The 18,703-nt window shown below is 42.9% G+C and overlaps 2 protein-coding genes across 2 annotated transcripts; both read right to left on the bottom strand.

Moving 5' to 3' along the window:
• Positions 1-1,208: 1,208 nt before the first annotated feature.
• LOC113121749 (olfactory receptor 52K2-like) lies at positions 1,209-2,204 on the bottom strand. The gene has a single exon (XM_026292510.1). It carries the CDS (start codon positions 2,202-2,204, stop codon positions 1,209-1,211), a length of 996 nt encoding a protein of 331 aa, XP_026148295.1.
• Positions 2,205-17,215: 15,011 nt separating this feature from the next.
• LOC113135029 (olfactory receptor 52E4-like) lies at positions 17,216-18,163 on the bottom strand. The gene has a single exon (XM_026314667.1). It carries the CDS (start codon positions 18,161-18,163, stop codon positions 17,216-17,218), a length of 948 nt encoding a protein of 315 aa, XP_026170452.1.
• Between the last annotated feature and the right edge of the window lie 540 nt (positions 18,164-18,703).

Raw genomic sequence — 18,703 nt, 5'->3', positions numbered from 1 at the left:
GACTCTCAGGTCTTTGATGAGGACAGAACTTTTTTCTGCAGGTTGAATTTCACAGAAATCAAGTCAATGTAGAAGGCCTTGAACCATTTGAAGGCACGTGACGTAAACAGGATGGAATAAATCAGTATCGTTATGTGAAGTGATTCATACACTCTGTAATTACTGAACATTTGTTTATCGCACAGATGTTTCATTCGTCTTCACTGTACAGATGTGGTATTATATACTGAATGTGTTGGTAATAATGGAGAAGACTGAACATGTTTTCTTTCTTCATTCCAACATGACATCACAGGATAAAGACCCGAAACAACCAAAATATCTTTCTTTCTATCAGGATTTCAATTGGCTTTTATTTTGACAGGGCCAGGAGGAACCTTGTATATTCCAGTGTATCTTTAATAAAAGGACATTTGTGGCATCCAGCTGAGTTTTGGCTTGATCATGTTTTTGACATAAATGGGATTAAACTAACATTACAATGTCCAAACTAGTGGTGGAAGAAATACTTAGATCCTTTACTGCAGTAACAGTAGAAATACCATCCATCCATCCATTTTCTATACCCGCTTATTCCTTAACCAGGGTCACAGAGATCTGCTGGAGCCTATCCCAGCTCTCTTTTGAGTGGAAGGCAGGGGTACACCCTGGACAGGTCACCAGTCCATCACAGGGCCACATAGAGACAAACAACCTCACACACTCACACTCACTCCTATGGGCAATTTAGAGTCACCAATCAACCTGACATACATGTTTTTGGACAGTGGGAGGAAACCAGAGTACCCGGAGTAAAACCACGCAAGAACAGGAAGAACATGCAACATACATACGAACCTAGGACCTTCTTGCTGTGAGGCAACAGTGCTAACCATTCAGCCACGGTAGAAATGCTACAGTGTAAAAATCCTCTCTTCAAAGTAAAAGTCCTGCATTCTAAATGTTACTGCAGTATAAGTACAAAAGTATCATCATCCTTAAAATATGTCAAGATCTACTACAGATTTTGCTGAACCCTCTCGACCCTGTTCCTGGTCCTCAGAGAATGCACCCCCTCAGATTTTACTGACACTAAGTTCTTTAGGATGCTCTCACACTGGCCATAAACAGATTTTGAGATGGTTTGAGATGAACTCTGTGATGTCAGTGGTTTAGAGAAATCATTGAAAACAGATATGAAATCAAAATCTACAAGAAAAACTGTTTTCTCATGTTTGTCTTTTTCCAGAAGGAGAAACCTTCACAGTCCTAATTAGCTTCCCTTTGAGTTTAAAAATCCTAAAAAAGCCACTTCGAATTTCTTTGGTCCGAACCCCGTAGATGATGGGATTGACTGTTGCTGGGAACAGAATGTACATCAGTCCCATCAACGTGTTGATGTCTGTTGATATGGGAATGCTCAGGTTGTGAGAGAGGAAAGTGACACTGCCCACCAGGTAAAAACACATCATAACCATCAGGTGAGTGGCACAGGTGTGAAACGCCTTCCAGCGGTCCTCGCCAGCCACTGGTGCTCTCAGGACGACGCTCACAATCTTCATGTAGGACAAGAAGATAAGAGGAATGTCCACACCCACGAAACAGACGATCACAGCCAGTCCCACTGCACTGTTCTTGCGTGTGTTGCCACAGGCCAGGCTGACCAGTGCCATGTGGTCGCAGTAGCAGTGCTGGATCGTGTTGGAGTTGCAGAACTGCAGCGAACCTGCCAAGCTGACCAGTGTCGCCATGATAGAGACGCTGCGCACGACTGTGAAGAGCAGCAGCTTCACCAACAGGGACGAGTCCATGATCTCAGTGTAGCGCAACGGATGGCAGATGGCCAGGTAGCGATCCAGCGCCATCGCCAGCAGCAACGTCGACTCCACCGAGGACAGGAAGTGTGTGCAGAACATCTGAGTCAAACAACCAGCCAATGAGATCTCATCCCAGTTGAACAAGAGGCCGAGGAGCATGTTGGGGACGATGGCTGTGACCACGAGGATGTCGACCACACACAGAGCGCAGATAAGGAAATACATGGGGCTATGCAAACGCTCCACGCTGCGGATGACGTACACCAGCAGAGAGTTTCCCAGCAGCACCGACAGGTAGGAGGCAGAGAACGGCACCGCCAGAAGCCGCCGGTGATGCTGTAGCGCGGGAAAACCTCTGAACACAAAGGTGCTGTGGGAGGAGTTCCCGCCCAGTGATGCACCCGGCATAGCTCCGGCTGCACCTGCACTGATATTATCCACAGGAAGACAGGACATCTGTGACAGTGCAAGAACAGAACCTCAGGCTTCAACCGTTCAGTGACCAAATGTGCAGAAGTTCATGCAGTTTGTTTTGACATTAGAATAACAGTTTTAAATAATGATGCAAGTACAGCTGCTCAGTGCAGTTTATTACATAATTATTATTATTATATAATATCTAAAACATGTGACGCACATTTTCTACAGCATGATGCCACTAAAATGCACAAATCCAACTGTGAAAATCACTTCTCTTAGAGCTGAATTAAGTCCCCACACATTCACTCACATCTCAGGGAGCTCAGATGAAGAGTAAAAAACTGACATCAGCGTTTTAAAATATATTAAAGTCTATGGAGGCCTATTGTCACTGTATTTGTGTGTCCACTGTGTCCCCACTGTACAAACCCAGTTCACATTTCAGGTAGACACTAATACAAAAAACCCCTAATGCTGAGGTATGTTAGTGTCCATCAGTGTAGATTTGCATCACAGTGGACACATGAAAGTCAGCAACAAACAACAGCGATTTCTCATTAATGCTGATCCATGCAGATTTATGAAATAGTTAAGTGATTACTGATGTGAAAGAGAAACAAAATATACACCCACACAGATGTTACTGTGTCACCTCATGCTGCTGAGAAAACAGCTGAGAACGTGATTTGTGAATAAACCAATCATGAAACTTAAAGACAGAAAGAGCACCAAGCATAAAGTCAAATAAATCCTGTGAGCATAAAATAAGACAAACTGTTGCAGAAAAAGATGCATACTGTAACAACACAGCAAATACACAGGATCAGTTTACAGTAGCTATGTGTCTATGCTGTTGACTGTTTGATAAGGGACCAATCACTGAAAAAAGGTGTAAACTGTGAAACGTGACTATTTGCTGGTTCCTGTGACTGGAAACAGAACGTCTTTGTGTTTGGATTAGTTTCTGATGTTTTATAAACACAAGCATTCACTGATTAATAACAACATATTCATCCTGCATTCACTGATATTTATGATGTTTTGTTGTAGCTCAAATCACATTAACATGGTGAAGGGTCATAAATGTGATACTGCTAACAGAGTTCTCTAGAGTCATTGAACAATAAGAATTCAGTAAGAAAATAATGTCCCACACAAACACTGTGTGTACTACACATTTCACATCACACACTGCACAGCTTTTAATTCATGTGAAATACCTTTGCAGGAAGTTTCAGCTTATCAGTGAATAAAAGAACATTGTTATTATTACTGTTAAAGTGTGGAAGACAAGTGATGGTTCAGTGCTGTGTGTAAATTACACTGTATGGTCAGTCACATTAAAGCATTCAGAAATACTAACTCCTGCAGCTTGTTTCAAACTGTAAACTAGCCAGTCAGCTGCACACTCAGCTTAAAAGCAGCTCAATGTTTAAAGTCAAGCAGAAATCCTGTTTTATTAGCAAAATGTACTTCAACATAAAAGGATTGTTCATCGTAGCCTTTAAAAATTTGACCTGGGTATACAAGTTACAGACCTAAAATATAAAAAATATGTAAAGTATTTAAAAAATGTTTTTTCATCACTAAATCTGATCGTTAAATCAAGATTAAAAATCTATTAACAACATCCAGCCGGTAATTTCATCTAGAGTTTGATTTTAGATTTGGACCCTGAAAAGAGTTTTTATCAGATAAATTCCAAACGTTTCCTACCTGCAGTCTGCCTGCTGCTTCATCAGCCGCTCAGCCAGAAACAGCCGGTCCCCTCTCAGTTCTTCTTATAGCTGAAGTCCAAATGTCCCACAGGAAGACTGATCCCAAACGCAGCACAACTGTGCTTGGGTGACACCACGCTGGCAATATTAGATGATTAGTATTTCCAAGCAAAAAGGCCACAGAGGTGTTGACTGTAAACTCTGTGTTTGCTGTGATGTTAGGTTTGACACAGAATGAGACATTTTCTTTTTCTGAAATTGGAGAAAACAGCTTTGTTAATGAAAATAATGTTCTTGCTCTAACAAACTCTGCATCATTTTATATTGAGTTTGTGATCTGACAACTCATGTCTGACGTTACATCACCTGCTGCCATCAGATTGTGTTGACCTGAATCTGTGGAAATAACACAAACCAATGTGTGTAACAAAGGAAAATGTCTTGCCTCCTGCTACAAAACTGAAACAGTAAATTGGAGGAAAGACACATCCCCTCTGAGATTAAAACTGTAAAATCTAATTTGCTGCCGGTTCCTTCAGGAGTCTTTGTTGTAGTCGGACCTGCAGCTAATTGGCCCTGAGGTCAAACAGCAGAGTTTGGTTTCCTCTGAGGATGCTGGGATTAATTATGTGCCCTGTGTAATTAGTCTGTTCAGTCAGACTGCTGGGACTGTGGCTGTAATGAGATTTGTGTTGTGGAGACTAAAGAACCCTCGGTTTGGACAGTTTGACTCAGAAACAGCAGGTCGGCTCACTGAACCCTGCTGCTCGTCCTTGGTACAGTTCTGCTGGTGACGTGGTGACCAAGTTCAACTTAAAACATTTGACCTTTTTTACTCTGGCAACAAAAGTATGAAGGACATGAGGAAGAGGAGTCAAATCTTTACTACACAGGCGTCTTTGTGGTGCTGCTTTCAGGTATTGTTGGTTCTGTAGTTTTATTCCAGCGTGATCAATATGAGCTGACGAGAGAAAGAACATGGAACCAACGGAGCCGAGGATCTGTCTCAACATTTTACCACAAACACATGAAAAGATGACTGAAGTTAATGAGGTTTTATAGTCACAACTTAAAATAATCACCTTCACTTCAACATGACCAATCATTTAAAACTTTTTAAAGCAGATTAGAAAAAGTTTGTAGAAAATGTTCTGGGTTTTTAACCTCGTGTTTTCCAGTGTTTTTAACCAAAGGAGTGAATAAACCTTTGTTCCAGCAGGTACATGTACTGGACACTGAAGTCCTTACTGAGGTCAGCTAACTGCATGGTTCCTGATCCTTACAGGTCTTGCTCAGTCCTCCAGCTTCTACTCTGCACATCCTGTGTTTCCTGGACCTGCAGCTGCAAAATTACACAGACATCACAATATGAAGGAAATATTCAGATCTTTACTGCAGTAATAATATTAACAAAATTCTACTTACAGTACATTAAAGACGTTAGAGACGTTTCACCTCTCATAGTCTTCACGTAGTGCAGTAAAAGTATTTCCCTGTATAACGCAGTAGAGTAAGAAGTATAAAGTAGCATATAAAGAAAATTAAGTATGAGTATATTACTTCAGTCAGTGGCTTCCAGCTGAGTGTGTGTCCTGCCAGTGATCAGGATCATATAAGTCAAAGGCTGTTTATCAGTCCTGCCTCTATGTTCATGACCCTGTTTCAGGTCCAGTGGACAGACTCAGTCCCGTTAGGCTGATCCTCTGCAGAACCATTGTGTCAGGTTGTTGAAGCAGCTTGAACAGGTTATTGTGGGCTGAGTATCAGCACAGTGTGGCAGCACACTGACACCTAGTGATGGACACACATATGTACACTGTTCATCATCCTGACTCACATCATATACACAACTCAACTGTCTGACATCCTTTACTTGAGGATTTCCATTTCCTGCTACTTTATACTTTGACTCCTCTACATTCAGGTCTAATCAACAAACACATCATGGCACCTTAAAGCCATTTGATTTGATTTATTTCTTGTTGCTGCTCTTTCCTCCCTGTGTTGTGTTTCTATGTGAAGTGTCTTGAGATGTGGTGCTGAACAAATAAAATGAATTGAACTGAATTGGATCCCAGAGAAAATTCAATATTGCAATATTAAAGTGATGAACACAATAATGCATCAATAATTAGAATATCAGATACATTAATGTGAAATGGTCTACGGCACAAACCAACAAGCTGAACCAGGTTCTGGATTCACACACATTACGCTGAGTACACCAGATCCATTAGTGCTGTCAGTCTGTGGATGGGATTTGGACTCAGTAATACACACACACACATATTTCTATCTTTGTGAGGACATAATGCATTTCCTAGATCCGAACCCTAACCATCACAACTAAATCCCTAACCCCAACCCTTGCCCTAAACCTAAACCTGAAAAAGTGAGGACTGGAAAGATTTCCTCACTTTGATAGAAATATGCTCAAAATGGTACTGACAAAGATAGAAGTACACAACCAATCACAGATTCATTAGTCTTACCATTTAAACCTGCACTCCAGTGCAGTGAACCTTTAGTGGTTTTAGTGGTTTAGTCACTGTGCAGTTGGGCTATGCTGTAAGTCAGTCCATGTAAATAGAATATATCATCAGATATGAACACAACAAACATACACAGATAAACGTCTGTACATAATGAAGTTTACTTTTAGCTTGAGCACATATTGAGCAATATACATATATGATATCTCCTATTCTCCATGAAAGATGTACTTGACAAATATGGGTTTTATGCTTCTAATGTTGAAGTACATTTGTGTTTTGACAAACCTGAATTCAGTGTTTAATCATTTGGACTTGTCACAAACCAAACTTAGCTAGGTGATTTTTTAAATTTATCAAAACTAAAAATTGTTGTCATTTTGCTTTAAAACTTCGAAACTTTGACTCGTCACCTCATGATTTTGATATCTCACAATTCAGATTTACTCGGTATTTTCTCTAATTTTACCTTTGGCAAATAGTTTTTAAAGACCTATTCCACAACAGGTCAGTGTCTTCAGGATGTGCTGTCGGATCTCAGTGGTTCTGATACCATAGATGATCGGGTTGAAACAGCTCGGAAAGAACAGGTACATGATGCTGAAGAAAACCCGAACGGCTGCAGGGAGACCGTTTCTGACCCGATACGAGAGGAAAGCAATGAGTATGATGGTCAGGCTGACGGCCATGACCACAATGTGGGTGACACAGGTGCTCAGAGCTTTGATACCCGACTTCCCTGAACTCAGCACGGAACTGAATATGACTATGTAAGAGGTGGTGATAAAGATGAAGTCAGCGACAGGGATGAGGAACACAGTCAACAGCCCCATCAGGTTGTTGAGAGCGGTGCTTCCACAGGCCAGCTCCACCAAGGCCATGTGCTCACAGAAACAGTGGTTTATCACATTTGTAGCACAGAAGGACAACTTTCCTGCCAGTGTCACCACCAGTGTGATCATGATGATATTTCTGATCACAAGAGGAATCACAAACTTGAGGAATCCCGGTAAAGCCATTTGGTCATGGTAGTACAGTGGGGTGCAGATGGCAAAGTAGCGGTCTAGCGCCATCCATAGGAGCAGAGTGGACTGAAAGGTTCCAAATAAGTGAACAAAGTAAATCTGGACCAGACAATTAATCAGAGAGATCCCCCTCCAATCAAACAAGAAGCTCAGCAACATGTTGGGAACAAAGAACAGCGGAAGGCTTAGGTCCACGACTGCCATGCCGGCGATGAGGACGTACATGGGTGAATGGAGACTCCTCCAGGAAATGATGACATACAGCAGCAGTGAGTTGGCCAAGAGTGACACAACAAACATGATGGAGAATGGGACGAAAAGGACGGGCCTCAGTTCTCTGAGTTCACTGAAGCCGTCCAGAATGAAATGTTTGTGCGAGGACATGTTGTCCCTCGGCAGCTCCATCTTCCTCTTTGCTGAACACCTCCTGATCCACGGATAGACTTTGGTCAACCTGCAGACACACAAGCATGTTTAAAAGTTAACTTCTTCAAAGACAAAATTGAAAACACACTAGAAAACCTCTGCTGCTGCTCCATGCGAGCAATTGAAGATTGCTCACATGGAGTAGAAGCAGAGGTTTTCAAGTGACTGACTGGAGGTCAAGTGACCCGGACACCATGGTCAAGTCCAGGATCCAGTTCTCATTAATATCTGCACCCCAAATTAAATGGACCACAGAACATCCATTGGTATATGTGTGTGTGTGTGTGGGTGTGTATGTGCGTGTGACTGCTCCTTCAAACAGATATATTAAACAGCTGTGAGCTGATTGGCTGCGATAGGAGAGGGTCCTGGAACCTGTCTCACACACGCAGCTGGCAGCCAGTTTACGTGACTCAGCTCTGTTGTGACTTTTGCAGTCACAAGACATGAACAAGTTTATTCCTGTAATGTGCCATTTTGCAGTACTTGTACTTTATTTACACGCATTTACATGGTACTTCATACTTGTATCCACTGCACTGCATTTATCTGACAGCTGTAGTTATAAGTTATTTTTAGATTCTGATTTCAAAACCTTAAAATATTTCTATACATCAAACCAACAGCAGATGGAGTAGTTGAAAGTAGCTAAATATTAAAATGCTGTGCACTGTAAATACTCAACTATCAACAATAATCCAAAGAATCTATTCTCAAAAACAGCAATTTTCTATAATCATTTTCTTTTGATACTTTAAGTCATGTTACTAAAGACACTGTAAAATGTGAGCTATTGCACATTTAACACCAACACTGGTCAAACACAACATAATGAAGTGTTTTCTGCTGCTGTTTGAAGCCTGTTTGTGCGTATGTAGTGTTAGCAGCCACAGCAGGAAAACAGGCTGGTTTCTCTGATCAGGGAGTCGGAGCAGGATGGTTCAGATTTTTCATCTACAGTTCAAAGAGATCAACAGTGGCAAAACACATGTAACTAATATGGTGAATAATATTTCTCTCTTTTTCACACAAACATTTATTCTGACACACGGTCAGTCTGGATTCTGGAAGATGTGCACGTTAAACAGTTACTGAAAACAATGCAAACATAACATCTAAAATCCATGACACTTTCAAATGTGAATGGGAAGAAATATTAAATCATTAGAACACTGGAGCTCTAAAACAGAAAAGAACAAAACATCTTTAAAATGACCTACACAGAATAATGTCACCGCTTTATTAGTCACAGGTTCAAAATAAGAAATAAAAACAGCAGCACAGTAACAGATTTCTGTCGCCATCTTTGTCGCAACATATTAAACTGTCCAGCTACCAAACACAGAAGCTTTACTGGCTCAAACCTGAGTGGATTCAGTAGTTTCAGTAGTTCAGTTTTAACAGCACAAGAAAGGAACAACATGAACAGTGGACACTGTGGTCACTCTGCAGGACGATAAATCAATGACATTTACCAGTAAATTTGTCTGTTGGCTGAATGGAAACTTTGGAAGGACTCAGCAGCAAATCCACTAAAAACAACACAGCAATAAACAAATCTGACACAGGGCAGAGGGAGCTCATCTTTCCTCAGGGTGCTCAGTTTCCCATCAATGAAAGGACTGAAAAGACTGAAATGAATTAAGAGATTCAGATTAAGAGCAATATTTGATAAATCACACAGTATCAAAAACTGACAGAAAAGGGCAGCTCAAGGAGAAATAATCTGCTGGTTTCGCTAGTTTGAAGAAAATTAGATTTAAGGGTAGACACATGAAAACATGCTGACAGCAGCTGTACAGAAAAGTCAACAGGTGTTATCATTGTGTGAGGTGTTCATGTCTAAATGTGTCCAGGATGGTACAGACCTTTCTCGATCCCCCGTCCCTACTGATCCACTCATCTGTGTTTTCATCCCTTTCATCCAAAGCTGCTATTGGCTGCACACACACACAGCTAGACTGAAAATCCCAGAGGAACAGCCTCATGCAACCAAATCAGAAACTAAGTAAAACTAAAACAAACAACAAACCTGAGCCTGAAGGAAATAAACCCTTTATTCTGACTTTTATCATCATGTTCAGCTGCCCCTGCTGTAGTATTGCAGTCAGTCATTTCATGCTGGATTCTCATTGGGTGGTATTTAGATGGATCATGCAGCGTTTGGAAGAAAATTCCACTACAGCAGATGTTTATCTGACAATGCTGTTAATAAATTTAAGAAAATGATTCCATCTTTATTTACATCTATGCCAAGTATAAACATAGTGGAGGGCAGCTGCTTCAATCCCACTCCCTACCAAATTGATCATATTGTTGACAGCGCTGTAACCTCACTGCGTGAAACGCTTGATTCTGTGGCCCCTCTGAAAAAGAAGTTAGTGAATCAGAGAAGACTAGCCCCATGGTATAATTTACATATTTGTACCTTAAAGCAGGCATCACGAAGGCTGGAAAGGAAGTGGCGTTCCACAAATTTAGAGGAAATTTTTCTAGTCTGGAAAAACAGTCTATTAACATATGAAAAAGCTCTCTGTAAAGCCAGAACTGGATACTATTTATCACCCAGCCAGCATGTCCATGTGGGCCCCATAAGGGTTAAGTTTGGACTGCAAATATGGGTCCCAAGTGGGTTTGTCCACGGTTTCCATGGTGGCCCCACCTGTATTCCTGTACACCTATATTCCACCTGTATGACACTACTGACCACAGCATCTTATTACAGAGACTGGAGCATATGACTGGTATCAGAGGAACAGTATTAAAATGGTTCCAATCCTATTTATCGGACAGATTCCAGTTTCTCATGTTGAAACATCCACACGAACAAAAGTTAGTTATGGAGTTCAAGCGTGTCTTCAAGGCCTGGATGACCAGCAACTTTCTATTTTTAAATTCAGAGAAAACAGAAGTCATTATATTTGGGCCTAAAAATCTCAGAACTAACTTTTCTAAAATTTTAGCTACTCTAGATGGCATAGCCCTGGCCTCCAGCACTACTGTAAAAAACCTTGGAGTTATTTTTGACCAGGACATGTCCTTTAACTCATAAATAAATGAGTTAAAGGACTGCTCTTCTCTAGAACTGCCTTCTTTCATTTGCACAACATTACCAAAATTAGGAACATCCTGTCTCACAATGACACAGAAAAACTAGTCCATGCATTTGTTACCTCAAGGCTAGATTACTGTAACTCATTACTATCTGGATGTCCCAGTATCTCCGGTGTCTCAGCTCTCCATACCCTCAGTTCTCCTCATTTCCCCGGACCAGGACGCCACTCGCCTCGGTCCGATCTCCTCACTTTCCCAGACTGAGCCTTCTCTTCTCCCTCACCCTGATCCTCCTCTTCTCTCTCCAGTTGAGCCTCTTCATCTGCCAGTCTGAGTCTCCTCTTCTCCCTCAGCCTGAGGTTTCTTCGCCTCGGTCTGAGGCCTCTCTTTTTCAGTCTAAGCTCATTTTCTCTCAGCCTGAGCCTCCTCTTCTCTTCCCTCAGCCTGAGTCTCCTCATTTCCTCCCTCAGCCTGAGCTGGCAATTCTCCTCCCTCAGCCTGAGTCCCCTCTCACTCTCTCTCTTCCCCAACCTGGATCCCCTTTCACTCTCTCCCTTCCCCAGCCTGGGTCCCCTCTCATTCTCTCCCTTCCCCACCCTGGGTCCCCTCTAACTCTCTCTCTTCCCCAGCCTGAGTTCTCTGTTCTGCAGTGTCGCCACAGACGGCGGCGGCGTCAGAGAGGGGTAGCCCAGAGTCCAGAGCTGCCTTCTCACTGCTGAAGTCCAGAGCTGCCTCCTCTCCGCAGCAGCCCGAGTACCCAGCACCGCAGCAGGTGCATCCAGGCCATTTCCTGGAGCTGTATATCGCTGAGTTACTGGCCCCACCAACCTGCAGTGTCTATCTGTTGTTTATTGTTGCTGTTCTTTTCTCTCTGCTCTATCCACTCACCACAACCAGTTGAGGCAGATGGCCGCCCAAACTGAGCCCGGTTCTGCTGGAGGTTTTTTGTTCCGTTAAAGGGAGTTTTTCCTCTCCATTGTCGTCAAGTGCTTGCTCATAAGGGAATTGTTGGGTTTTATCTATAGTATTTAACTATTTTGAATATTTGTATCATGTTTCTACAATCCATGATCAGGTTTTTTATAACTAACTTCTAATTTGTTTTTTAAGTACTCATGGAAGTGTGAGGGCAGCATGGTGGTCTCCGGAAACTCAAACTGTGTTTGGTGGGTCTGGACCCCAGTGGACGTGGGGCCTTTCAGTGTGGAGTCTGAATGTTGTCCCTGTGTCTGTGTGGGTTTTTTCCTTCCACAGTCCAAACACATGCAGGTTAGGTTGGCTGGTGACTCTAAATTGTGAGTGTGTGTCTGTCATGAATGATGGATGGATGTGTTTCTATCCATTGATACTGAGTCCCACTCCAATACTTATATTCTCCTGCTTAATACATTGCACAGTGCACACTTCACATATGCTAAAGTTATTCAGAGTTCAAGTTGTTCATTAAAGGTGCAGTGTGTAATATTTAAAGTGATTTATCTGCAGAAACAGAATATAGTTTTCATAAACATTAATGTGTAAATCACCAGAAAATACAAACAATTTCATTTTCTTATTCTTAGAATGAGCCTTTTAAATCTACATAAAGAGTGGGTCTCTTTTCACAGAGGCAGCCATGTTGCATTACCATGTTTCTACAGTAGCCCAGAATGGACACTTTTTTTTTTTTGACAAACTTAAGTAAACAAATTTTTATATGGCTCTTACGACAATTCCACTTAGTGCAGCATTGGTTTTTTGCTTTTTAACAAAATAACCAAATAAAATATTTTGAATAGCTACTTCTACTTAGTGCAGCTGTCATGATCCTGTTTCTGGACACCGCCTGTGTATACTTCAGTTCAGTGTTTGACTTACCTGAGTTATTAAAAGAACTTTGTCTGTATTTTGGGCCGAGCAACTTTATTATACAACATCCGTAACAGCAGCATTGCATTGGTATAATTAGAACACAAAATGTAATCACAGTCCAACTTCAAAGTGGTGTACTAGCTTAACTTTAACATTCAGAGAGAAGTGCAAATCAAATTCTGCTTAGTCCCGTATTATCGTAAACTGTGAACACATGCATCACCCACATTGTGGTGATCAGCATCAGCCTGGTAGTAAACGCTGTAGAGTCTTTATATTTTAGGTGTTGTATCAAATTAGTAGAAATGAATGTAGCTCTGTTACTTCCGCCTCGTGAAACACTGGCATTGTGGGTATTACAACATGCTACTTGACAGTTTTTGTTTTCTCATTGAAAACATTTACACACTGGAGACATTTTAGCCGCATCGTGCTGCTAATTTTCTTCTCTGTTTACAACAGCTGCATCAACAGCTGGAGTGAAAAAAACAAGGTCATTCTTAGGTTAAAAAATGCCCCTTTCAGCTCCAAAAACAATTTCTGAGATTGGATCAGGACACCCCTGTGGCCTTAGCAACTAAAACAACATTCACCATGAGGGAACAGCAACTTTAGTCCAGGCTCCCTGCAGGAGTTTTATTATTCACCCTTACGTTATCTTGTTTTACCAAGTGTGTATGGCAGTCTCCCCAACACCTGGTCCAACAGGTTGGCAACTCAACTACTCTATTTAGCTAAATGTCAAACACATACAACAGCAGATTTGACAGTAAGTGATTTTTGGCTAAGGTGTTCAGGTAAAAACTAGGGCTGGGCAAATTAACGTGTTATTATTCCCTATATCATAATTCCTCTCTGCTGGACTTAGTTTTCGTGAGAAATATGCACAGGGATGGAGTTGACCTGGGGTTCCCTGGTACTGGGATAAGACAGCTCCGACACCGGTGGTAGAGGCGTCTATCTCCACCACAAAAGGCAGCTTGGGATTTGGGTGTGCCAGGAGAGGAGTATGAGTAAATGCATACTTTAGCTGTTGGAAAGCCTCTTCCACCTTCGGATTCCACTCCAGGGTTTTGGTGCGTCCTTTTAAAAGGTCCGTGAGTGGGCTGGCAACCATGCTGTAACTGGCGATGAACCTGCGGTAAAAATTGGCAAATCCTAAAAATCTCTGAAGCTCCTTGACGTGAGTGGGTTGTGGCCAGGAGGAAACAGCCTTCACCTTTTCCTGATCCATCTGCACCCCCTTCTTGTTTATGACGTATCCAATGAAGTGTACGGATGACTAGTGGATGATGAAGTACCTGTTTCACATGTTGCAGATGTAGTTGCCGCTCTTTAGAATAGATGAGGATGTCGTCGATGTAGACGATAACAAACTGATGGAGAAAATCCCGGAGTATCTCGTTCATGAAATTCTGGAAAATGGCAGGGGCGTTAACGAGTCCATAGGGCATGACCTTATATTCGTAATGGCCTGTAGGGGTCACAAAAGCTGTCTTCCACTCGTCTCCTCGGCGTATTCTAATGAGATTATATGCACTGCATAGGTCCAATTTGGTGAAGATGGTCGCCCCACGGAGCTGTTCTAGGGCGGCTGGTACCAGGAGTAATGGGTAACGGAACTTAACTGTGATTTCATTGAGTTTTCGATAGTCAATGCAGGGTCTGAGTCCACCGTCCTTCTTAGTCACAAAGAAAAAGCTTGACGCTGCCGGGGATGTGGATGGAGTGATGTACCCCTGCTGGAGCGCTTCTCTGATGTAGTCCTTCATGGCGTTCTGTTCTGGTATGGACAGGGGGTAGATTCTCCCCTGTGGTAACGGCTCCCCGGGACTGAGATCGATTGCGCTTTCCCAGGGTCTGTGTGGTGGCAGCTGAGTAGCCCTCTGGGGGCAGAAGATGTCTTTGAACGCTGAATAACAAGGAGGAATGTGAGTTGATTGGCACTGGACGGGGCTTTCTATGGATGTGGAGTTAAGGTTTAGCTGGGTAGAGTGAAGAGGGTGGAACTGAGGACATTTTGGGAAACAACCAGGGAAACACTCCTCCCCCCACTGAAGAATTTCTCCCGTTCTCCAGGAAATGATGGGATTGTGTTTAACCAACCAAGGGTGACCTAGGATGAGATCCATAGTGGCTCCCTCCAGTACCAGCAAATGGATCTCCTCTTCGTGCAGTAGCCCAATTTGGAGAAGCAGGGGCCCCACAAGGTGGGTAACGTGGGAGGTGGTTAACGGGGTGCCGGTGACTGACTGGACATCATAGGGGATCGCCGTGGTAGTGGTTGGGATGCTGAGCTGCTGCCCAAGAATGCCGGAGATGAAGTTTCCAGCCGATCCTGAGTCAAGGAGGGTGGTAACTTGAATCACAGACATGCCAAAGGTTAATAGAGCTGTGGTGGTCAGGGGGTTCATCCTGGGTATGGGGGGATGAATTGCACTCACCCGAGTCCGAGTAGGTCGCCTCACCCCGGCGGAACGGGGTGAGGCGAGTGGAATCAGTTTGCATCGGCTCAGGGTGACTGACGGCCTCCGACAATTGGGTTGGTGATCTGGTAGGAGCGGCTGGTAGTCCTGAAGTACATGCCCCGATACGATTTACACACCGTGTTGCGAGCTGGATGAATTGTTTCAAACCTCCGGCGTCATCAGACGTAACTCGGGGTTAAGTCCCTGACGGAATGCGGTGAGTAGTGAGGGCTCTCCGGCCGAGGAGTCTCCTGAGGAGCCGCTGAATACTTCCCGAAAATGAGCAGTGAAGTGATCATAGGTTTGAGCTGCGGGTCCTGCTTGTCTAATAATGGTTTCCACCCACTGGAGAGCTGGTCCCGTCAGCGAGGTCACCACAAAAGAGATCTTTGATTTATCTGTGGGGTACAGGTGAGGATGTTGGTTCAGGATGAGATCACACTGAAGCAGGAAGCCACTGCATTCCTCCTCAGCGCCGGAGAAGGGCGTTGGTTGAGCCACCGTGCTCGCAACCACTACCGGTGACATAAGACTGGCAGTGGCTGTCATGGAGGTTGGTGGCAACGCTCCGGTAGTCGCTGGTGGAGGGAAGCGCTGGATGACTTCCCAAAGCGCTTCTACTAGCTCCTGTACGGAGTCTAGTGTGCTCATCCTGAGGGTTACGGTCCGATCTTCTGTTATGGATTCAGTCGGACACAGAGTAGGGTCGTATTTCAATCTCTTTATTAACGAACCCTGGGAGAGGGGACAGGAGGAGAGCAGAGAGAACAGCCGGCAGGAACTGGTGTGGCGTGGGATTCAGGAACAGGTAAGGAGCAGATAAGGCGTTTTCCGTAGGGTGTGTTTGTCGAGCAAAGTCCAGGCATTCTCTAACAAGATCGGACATGGAACTGAGTGAGACAGGTGCTGACGTGAAGAGGAGCAGGTGTGCGAAATGAGTGACTAATACTCCGGGGAGGTGTCTCGTTGTGATTGACAGGGAGGTGGATCCAGCCGACCCGTGACAATTATCACGTTAACTCAATTAACACCTCAATAATTTTATCGTGCATTAAGGCTATTTTTATTGTTATTTTTTATTATTTTGAAAGTCCGTTGCTCACTGGCTCTGAATACACATACATGGGTGACAGGAGGGGTGGCATCTTGATCATTACTGGCTTGGGATGAGCATCATCACGCGTCTCAACCAATGAGAGCATTTGGGGTGGGCGTAAGACTGCTGCAATGCTTGTAGGAACCAGAACAGGACTAGCGCAATGACAAAATAACAGAAATGGTATGATCGTGGCTCTGGTAACTTGTTTTTCAATAACAAACAGGATAAAACATCAATGCCCTGGCAGTGGCAAATAGCTTTGGTTTCATGTTTGATTTTATTACATTAAAATTGAAGTTGAGATTTACAAGAAATCTTTTCTTTAACTGCTACTGTGTAAAGGAAATACTGCTGTTAAAAACATTACTTTAAAGTCGTTGCACACCAAATGTTATTGCACTTTTGTTCATATAGCAGTAGTTTTAAAATAAAAGTGCTCTATGCACTACTTTTGAATTCATTACTGAAATTTGCGTTTAACAATGCAATTAATTGCAGGGAAATCATGCGATTAATCACAATAAAAAATTTGAATTGTTGCCCAGCACTAGTAAACACATTTTAACTTACTGTCTACCTTACTCTTGAACAAAATATTTATAATGGACATTTTTATCTACCACGGTAGTTAAGCAATAAAGTATCACCTGGACTCTGGAGTATCCCCCTTCCTACCACACAACCTCTGCCCTGGAGAACCCCTGAAAACAAGTAAATTCTATCTGATAATTTTGAATTCATGTCATGTTTTGGTGCTACCAGCATTTTCCTTTTCGCAGTACTGATTTCAGATCTATATTTCAGTTTCATCATAGAAATGTGTTTCTATACATTATAGACATTTTACTTTACAGATCTGATTAGTCTTAAGAATGGGCAACAGCTCTGATAAAGCGACAGCATGTCAGTGTCTTGATGATGTGCTGTCTGATCTCTGCAGTTCTGATACCATAGATGATCGGGTTGAAAAGGCTTGGAAACATTGGGTACATGGTGCTGAAGAAAACCCGGCTGGCAGCAGGAAGGCCATTTTTGACCCGATAAGACAGGAAAGCGATGAGTGCCACAACCAGGCTGATGCTGATCACCACAATGTGGGTGATGCATGTGTGAAGAGCTTTGGCACCGGTCTTTCCAGACCTCAGCACAGAGCTGAATATGAATATGTAAGAGGCAGCAATAACAATGAAATCTGCTACAGGGATCAGGCACATGGTCATCAAACCCACCAGGTTATTGATGGTGATGCTTCCACAGGCCAGCTCCACCAAGGCCATGTGCTCACAGAAACAGTGGTTTATCACATTTGAAGCACAGAAGGACAACTTTCCTGCCAGACCCACAAACAGTGTGATCATGATGATATTTCTTACCACAAGCGGGATTATGAACTTGAGGAATCTTGGTAGTGACATACATTCATGGTAGTACAGGGGTGTGCAGATGGCGAAGTAACGGTCCAGTGCCATCCACACCAGAAATGTGGGCTGAAAAGTTCCAATAATGTGAAACAGGTGCATCTGAACCAGGCAGCCAATCAGAGAGATCCCCCTCCAATTAAACAAGAAGCTCAACAACATGTTGGGGACAAAGATCAGTGGAAAGGTCAGGTCCACGAAGGCTAAGCCAGCCATGAGGATGTACATGGGTGAATGGAGGCTTCTCTGTGAAATGATGATGTACAGCAGCAGTGAGTTGGCCAACAGGGACACAACAAAGATGATGAAGAAAGGGAGGAAGAGGACGGGCCTCAGTGCTCCGAGTTCATTGAAGCCATTGAGGATAAAGTGTTTGTGTGAGGAGACGTTCTCCATCCTGTATTCCTCTTAAACACTTTTCGTCCAGGGCTTTAGTTCAGTCGGCCTGAAAACACGAAGAGACCAAAGTATTTCTAATAGTCTTGTCAACGAAAGAGAATCTCAAAATTCAAACCACTGGACTGGAGCCTGCTGCCAACACCTGATTAACAAATATTTACATATTGACAGCTAACAACTAACTAATTCAGGAAGTCGCTTTCACTTCTAGATCTCAGTTTTACATTTTCCTGCAAATGTTCCTGAGGGGAGATCTGTACAATCTGTACACCACAAAAAATGTTCTAATCCCTGACTGTTGATTCACACGTCATTTATAAAGAGCTGGACCAGTCACAGAATCATAACACGAACAAACACAGTGACAACACTGAATAAATAAAGCACAAATTTTAACGATAAATGCATAACAAAATGTTTATCAACTAAGAAACTGATACTTTTTATCAGTTGTGTTCAAGCTCTGGAAAAACAGATTTATTAACAGGTAATTTGGTAATAATCACATATTGATAATATTATGGATTATTGAAGTTA

This window comes from Mastacembelus armatus, chromosome 13 (assembly GCF_900324485.2).
Source record: "Mastacembelus armatus chromosome 13, fMasArm1.2, whole genome shotgun sequence".
Classification (NCBI taxonomy): Eukaryota; Metazoa; Chordata; class Actinopteri; order Synbranchiformes; family Mastacembelidae; genus Mastacembelus; species Mastacembelus armatus.
The sequence above is the reverse complement of the archived record's forward strand: the minus strand, read 5'-3'. Positions and strand labels throughout refer to the sequence as shown.

Coding starts and splice junctions, on each gene's coding strand:
- LOC113121749 (XM_026292510.1), bottom strand. CDS start 2,204: ATGCCGGGTGCATCACTGGGCGGGAACTCCTCCCACAGCACCTTTGTG.
- LOC113135029 (XM_026314667.1), bottom strand. CDS start 18,163: ATGGAGAACGTCTCCTCACACAAACACTTTATCCTCAATGGCTTCAAT.